The sequence below is a fragment of the Sinocyclocheilus grahami genome, unplaced genomic scaffold (assembly GCF_001515645.1).
Source record: "Sinocyclocheilus grahami isolate Dianchi unplaced genomic scaffold, SAMN03320097.WGS_v1.1 scaffold843.1, whole genome shotgun sequence".
In the NCBI taxonomy this organism is placed as follows: Eukaryota; Metazoa; Chordata; class Actinopteri; order Cypriniformes; family Cyprinidae; genus Sinocyclocheilus; species Sinocyclocheilus grahami.
In genome coordinates, this window is record NW_015506022.1 from 701,554 (window position 1) to 708,979 (window position 7,426).

Consider the following 7,426-nt stretch of genomic DNA (forward strand, 5'->3'; position numbering starts at 1 on the left):
ACCCAGAATAATGACTGACTTTGAACATCTGGTCTGCATAATGAATTGCAGATGTGACGCTGTACTTGGAGTACTCTATCACGGTACTCTAGTGGCCGAAAGCTGTAATGCAAAATTTTTCAAATACGTTAAAATTTGGAAGCCGCAGAATTTTAAACCAAACGACGTAAAGTGCACAGAATATGTATAGTTTACCTACGACCTCATTGTTAAAGTGTTGCTATACAAAAAGTGATGCTATATAAAAAAAAATAATAACAATAAATCTTGTTTCTTAGATCAAAAAGTGTAATAAAATAAACATACCCAAGGTGCTTCAACGTTAAACTTTATTTTTCAGAAAAATGAACCCAAAAATTTTAAAATAAAATGCAAACATTCTGAAAAATTTCTACACAACAATTTCACAGAAATTACCTTGTAATGCAGATCCCTGTATTAGGCGTAATGTATTAGTGTCCTGTCTACGTTTTGTTTTAAATAGGCAGCCAGAAAGTACATCGAACAAGGAGAAGAAATAGAAGAAAAAAACATCTCAATTTAGGCTACTCTTTTAAAAAGGTGAAGTTTTACGCATAAGTTGGACTTCATAAGTCTCGGTATTTCTGATATGAAATAAAAACATGTCAAAGTTTTATGCCAGCTTGTAAACATGGTCGTTTGTATGTTGCGGTGCTTGTAAGTTACATAATGATACATCATTTCATACACTCAAGCTGCCCGTGTCAGTGTAAAACACAGTTTTCATCAAATATATGTAGCCAAACAAAATGCCGTCAAATATCCTCGAAAATCATTTAGACTCATCTAGTTTGTAAAAATCGCATTTACAGTAATGCACTTACAATGGAAGTATATGGAGCAAGATATACCAGACTATGCAATAGCTGAAACTACAGCTATATTTAGTTTTTAAACGATTTTCGCAGAAAAATAGGCATTATTTGAGCTGTAAAGTGGTCTAAACAACACGTTATCTATGGGACTACATTTTAAGGTGGATGAATACCAACAAAGGTGGATTTTCTTTATGTAAACAGTAGTTCACTAATAGTTACGTCACGTTCGTTTACGGTATCTTTTGCGTAACTTGCCATCTTTACCGTCTTTATGTGGTTTTTACAGCACTTGAAATAATTTATTCTACCACATTTGTCTCAGGTTAACATCTAGAATGTTATATTTAGTGCCCCATATACTTCTGTTTTATGTCCTTCCTTTACTGTAAACACAATTTTTGTTCGTCTGTACAAACTGGGAAAGGAGTCAAACTTATTTTCTGTGGTAAAACATCCACTTTCGAGGGAGAAATTAACCTGGAACATTTCTATCGAAATGGAACAAACAATAGTGAAAACTTTGGACAAGTCCAGAATTCGATTAAAAAGCATTTATTTTCTTTCTAAACATGTTCTACTATTCATTCATCTCCATAAAACAATGCTATTTAGGGACTTACACAACCCAGAACAGCTAAACATCAGGACTCCTTCTTAACCCTGTATGGACTGCCATGTTAAATTTCATTAAAGAAAGGCACACAGCTTCTGAAGAACATCTTTATCCCACGGTTAAACTCTGTAGAAATGGATACTGCATCAATGGGACAGAGATTACATCTAGCCTAAAACCCAGACTAAAACAGCAGTCTGAAAGGTTTCTCTGCATCTGTGAAACTAGCCAGTAAAGACTAAACCTCTTCTGAAATCAACCGGAAACGAGGAAAGGAAGCATCTCAGACATACAGACAAATGCAAAGACGAATAATTTGAATTTCATAGCTCAGCAGGCCGTTCTTGGTCCAGTCGTGTCCAGAAGTTCAGCAGGACTTTAAGAAAGGAGTCGCCACATATCAAGTGTAAGAAGGCGTCACGTCTGAACAGGAAGTGACATTTACAGCTATATAAAAGCAGACGTCTAAGTACCAGCGCACATCTAAACCTTTAGACAATCATTTCAGCAGGTAATATCTTAAGTGCAACCATATTTATGTGACCCAAAGTGCCTGAGCTGCTAGCTTGGAGTACAATTGAAACGATTTCCATTTCCTTTAAATGTTCAGTAATCACTCAAGTTTCACTTCTGACCTAACAGACAGAGATACATACAAATACACACTCGGTGAATGAGTCTCTGTGTCTCTTTCGAGTGTTGAGTTTGGACAGCAGCTTGGCAGTGTCTCGGGTCCTCCTGTATGAGACGGGCCTCAGGAAAGGGTCCCAGAGACACAACGGTTTGGTCCTTTAAGGTCCCGTTCTCGTGCCGAGTTAGTTTGAAGTCTCTCAGCGAGGGTCGGTTTATCCTTTAGGAGTTTTACTGGACTGTGAGTTCCACATGCCTCTTTTAGAGTGATAGTAGTGAAAGAAGTTCCTCAGTCTTAAACGCTCAACCTCCAGACCGTTTTGCAAAACTCTGAAAAAGAGAGAGATTAATTTAATATTTAATGTATTTTTTTTTAATTCATTTTTAATTATTTATAAATGATTTTAATATCTAATTTAAATGATAATGTCAATAATAATAATAATATATTCAATTATTATTATTATTATTATTCAATATCATAATTTAACTAATGTTAATAATAAATTGTATTATTATGAATACTAACATTTATTATTATTATTATTATTATTATTATTATTATAACATCAAAACTAATGTCGATGTGAAAATCTGTCATTTCAATTTTCACATTTTATAGTTTTTAACAATAAAATATTTTATTATTTTTTATTCATTTTTTGACATTAACATTTATTAAAAATATTGTTATTAAATAACAACAACATCACTGTCTTGTTCACTTCAATATAATATTAATAATAATATTAATTAAAAACATATTTATTTAATATATAAAAATTATATATATATATATAATGTCACTCAAAATCTCACAATTCAGTATCATAATTTTAATAGTATTAATACAATTATATTATATATTATTATCAACAATACATCAACAACAATAATATTGTCACAGTCCGAAACTCTCAATTAAATATCATAACTGTATAAGTAATATTAATAACAAAATAATATTTAATATGATTGATGATGATGATTACTATAACATCACTGTGAACAATTTACAATCATAATTGTAATAATAATATAAATAAACTTATATCCATCTAACATATAACAACAACAACAACAATAATAATAATTATTATTATTATTATTAACGACAACAGAATAATATTTCAATATAATTTTAATGATATTATTAATGATATTTAACTTATTATTATTATTATTATTATTATTATTATTAATGATAACATCACTGTCAAATTCTCTAAATTATCATAAATAACTGAGATACTACTACTAATAGTAATAATTTTATTATTATTATTAATAATAATAATAATAATTATTAATAATAATAATAATAATAATTATTATTATTATTAAGAACAAAATAGCATTTTAATATCATAATTTTAATAATGATATTAATAATAACATGATATTTAACATATTATTATTATTAATTATTATTCATAATAATACTAACAAAAACATCACTGTCAAAGTCTCTAAATTATAAATAACTAATACCATTATAATAATAATTCCTGATACTACTACTACTACTAATGTCTTAAATTGTATTGCAAAAATGAATGAATACTATAAAATAAACTTGTTTCCTGTAAAGCGCTTCTACCTGTCCAGTAGCTCCCAGTCTTCTCCTCCCCAGCGGTCCTTAAACTCCTCCGTGTTCATCCCACCAATCTTGTCAAAATCGGACTTGTAGATCCCAAACAGGCCGAAGCCGTTCACCTCCCAGTAACCTGCAGACACAGAGCCGTGGGTTTGATGAAGTCCAGTGTGACAGCGGCTGTGTTTGAGCGTGTGTGAGCTGCGTCGTACCGTCAGGCTCCTGCGGTGAGCTGCCGCAGCCCAGTCTCATGACTATCGGAGCGAAGGCCAGTTTGCCCTCCACACAGTGCTTCCTGATGTTCTCCAGGATGTTCAGAGGGAAATGAATGTGCAGGTCACACAGAAACACGATGCTGTGACTGTCCTGCAAACACACATCAGCAAAACATCAGCCCACACTGCAACAGTACTGAACTACACGACTGATTAAACACATCCTGCTCGTCAGCTTTGTTACATTATAGCAAAAGCCACATTTTACACTCATTAACACGAGGAGGATTCCTAGAAACGGTTGTCTCTGCAAACAATGAATCACTGATAATCACACTCGTGTTGAGCTAACAGGTTTAATCGCTGCATGGGGAACTATGACATGATGCTGGAATTAAGTGTGCGTTAACAACTAATTTAAAATAACATGTACGTGCTTTTCAGACTCATTTTTGATTTTATGAAAGATGCATCTTTTGCCAATTGATTGCAAATCCATGTTAAAAAAAAACTGAATCTTGGTAGTACTAAAGCTACATTTGTTTATTTTCCAAACACTTGATAACACTGATAAATGTCTTTATATACTGTACATAAAAAAATTATTTCACACTTTATCCAAAGCATTTTACATCAGTACATAATATGATTTCTGTGAATCGAACCCATGACCTTGGCATTCCTAGATCCACCAGTTGAGCAACAGGAACAATTTGTGTGCCGTTATGCACTTTACCACAGATATGAAACATTACTGAGAATGTCTGAACATCTACAATGTGTTATTTTGGAATTATAATAAATCCGATTTGAAATCAGATCATCTGAAAGCTGTGAGTGTATGATTACCTCTATGGTGTCCACACCGATCTGTAACCCAGCAGAACGTTCAAAGTTTCCTTCTCTCCTCAGATACTCATATCTGTGTACACAAGAGTCCAGAAAAATAGAAATACAACAGTAATATGCCTCTGTTTTATATGCTAAATACACAGATATCCATCTGAGTATATAATTAGCTCTATTAACTATAAATAGTCTATTAATATATATTACATATTTAAAAAATATATATATATTTTTTATTAATCAATATATAACAATCTTATAATAAATATATAAACAAACACACACACACACACGTTAGGTTTCTGTGAATTGTGGGCACCTTCCATAGACTTCTATTACTTTTATACTGACCAAATGATATTTTCTATCCCCTAACCCTAAACCTACCCCTTACAGAAAACCTGTTTGCATTGTTACACTTTCAGATAAACATCATTTACTATTTTTAATCATTTAATCACCACATCACACACACACACACACATATATATAACTGTAACAGAATATGTAATATACTAAATATATGTATATTAATTTTACATATTTAAATATATGTGTATGTTTATGTAAAAGGAAAGTAGGCGCATAATGTTTCCATTAGACATTTTTATATTTATAAACATTCACATATAACAATTACTCTAAATTATAAATTACTCTAATGTATATTACTCTAAAACGTAATAGATTAATATACATCAGCATATTAGATAGCAGAATATCTCATATACAAATGTATTTTAATTTAACATTTAAATGTTTATGCTGAATATGTATGTTTATATGGAGGGGAAGTTGGCATAATGTAATTAGTTTTTTTTTTTTTTTCATATTTATACGTTTTTTCCTGTTTTTAACAACAACAACAAAAAAAACGGTATCTTGGGTCGAGAACTTTTTAAAGCACCTCAACACTAGTTCATTTTAAATACTGCTCCAGTGAGTCATAAAAAAAGTATATATATATATACACAGTAGTAACAAGTATCGCGAGTTATGTAATCATTACTTTTTTAAAGTAACTAGTAAATCCAGAAGGAAATATGTGAGTTACTTTTTCAAATAAGTAACTCCAGTTACTTTGTTTCCATGTATTGACTGACAGCTCTGATGTTGCCATGTTTAGAGAAATCAGGAGTAAGTGCAACTGTATATATATATATATATATATATATATATATATATATATATATATATATATATATATATATATATATATATATATATATATATTAGGGCTGTCATCGTCATCGTGTTAATGCATGCAATTAATTTTACAATCCTTAACACGTTAAAATAATTTAACGCAATTAACGCAAATTTACTGAAGCACAATTTCTATTCTTACCCTTTAACCCAATTTTGCTTCTCTGCTTGCAATCAGATCATTTTAAGCCGCTAAACTCCGGGAAAGTTTTCAAAGCACAATTTCTATTCTAAGCCTTTAACCCAATTTTGCTTCTCTGCCTGCGATCAGATCATTTTAAGCTGGTAAACTCCGGGAAAGTTTTCAGTCCAATGATCCAGTAAACTAATGCATTCAAACAATCCGTCCAAAACAGCGCTAATATAAAGGAAACCAGGCTGATTACATCAGAGATTTCAGAGAGAACAGAGACTCGCGTTGCGTTTTAAGTGAATTATTCATTCCAGTGTTTCGCTTTAAAACACGAGCTCGGTCTTATTCTGTGATTGTCTCTGAAGAGCGCGAACCCTCACATGTCTCGCGCTTGTGTGAAGGTATTCTTCAAAATGAATAAAAACAGTCAAATGCAAACTCAGAATACAAATCTGCAATAGTTAAATATCTTAAATAATACAAATATCATTTATGTATTTAATTCCATTTTATTAACCAATGTCTTTGCTACTGACCTTCGATGATCCAGTTCAACCATACTTTTGTTTTTGTTATTGCTGAATAGTGTTCAACTTTCTTCTGCGTCATATTCTTTTGCAATTTGTTTGAGCTGTGCCCTCTACTGTACAGACATGAATTTACATTTCCTTCAGCCTGAGGTGTATTCATTTCACTTTTGTTGTGAAAGGGCTTTTAGATTTGTAATAGAGGAACTTTTTATATGTGGCCCTGGTCCACAAAACAAGTCATAAGAGTCCATTTTTCAAAATTGAGATTTGTACATCATCTTAAAGCTGAATAAATAAGCTTTCCATTGATGTATGGTTTGTTAGGATAGGATAATATTTGGTCGAGATACAACTATTTGAAAATCTGGAATCTGAGGGTGCAAAAAAATCTAAATATTAAGAAAATCGCCTTTAAAGTTGTCCAAATGAAGTTCTTAGCAATGCATATTACTAATCAAATTAATTTTTTAATATATTTACGGTAGGCAATTTACAAAATATCTTCATGGAACATGCTCTTTACTTAATGTCCTAATGATTTTTAATGAAATCAATAAACATTAATTTACATTTCCTTCAGCCTGAGGTGTATTCATTTCACTTTTGTTGTGAAAGGGCTTTTACATTTCCGTACATTCACGTTGTTTCCACACAATTCATATATTTACGGTAGGCAATTTACAAAATATCTTCATGGAACATGCTCTTTACTTAATGTCCTAATGATTTTTAATGAAATCAATAATTTTGACCCATACAATGTATTTTTGGCTAACGCATTACTTTCCATAAAAAGTAACTAAGTAACGTGATTAGT

The 7,426-nt window shown here is 31.3% G+C and overlaps 1 protein-coding gene across 1 annotated transcript in view; it reads right to left on the reverse strand.

Moving 5' to 3' along the window:
- Positions 1–437: 437 nt before the first annotated feature.
- Positions 438–7,426, reverse strand: part of b4galnt4a (beta-1,4-N-acetyl-galactosaminyl transferase 4a) — a 20,715-nt gene continuing 13,726 nt past the window's right edge. The window contains exons 9-12 of the mRNA XM_016247587.1: positions 4,741–4,813; positions 3,889–4,042; positions 3,683–3,809; positions 438–2,412 (exon numbers count right to left, since the gene is read on the reverse strand). Coding sequence (XP_016103073.1) covers positions 2,298–2,412; positions 3,683–3,809; positions 3,889–4,042; positions 4,741–4,813 — 469 coding nt within the window. The 3' untranslated portion in view covers positions 438–2,297. The remainder of the gene's footprint in view (positions 2,413–3,682; positions 3,810–3,888; positions 4,043–4,740; positions 4,814–7,426) is intronic.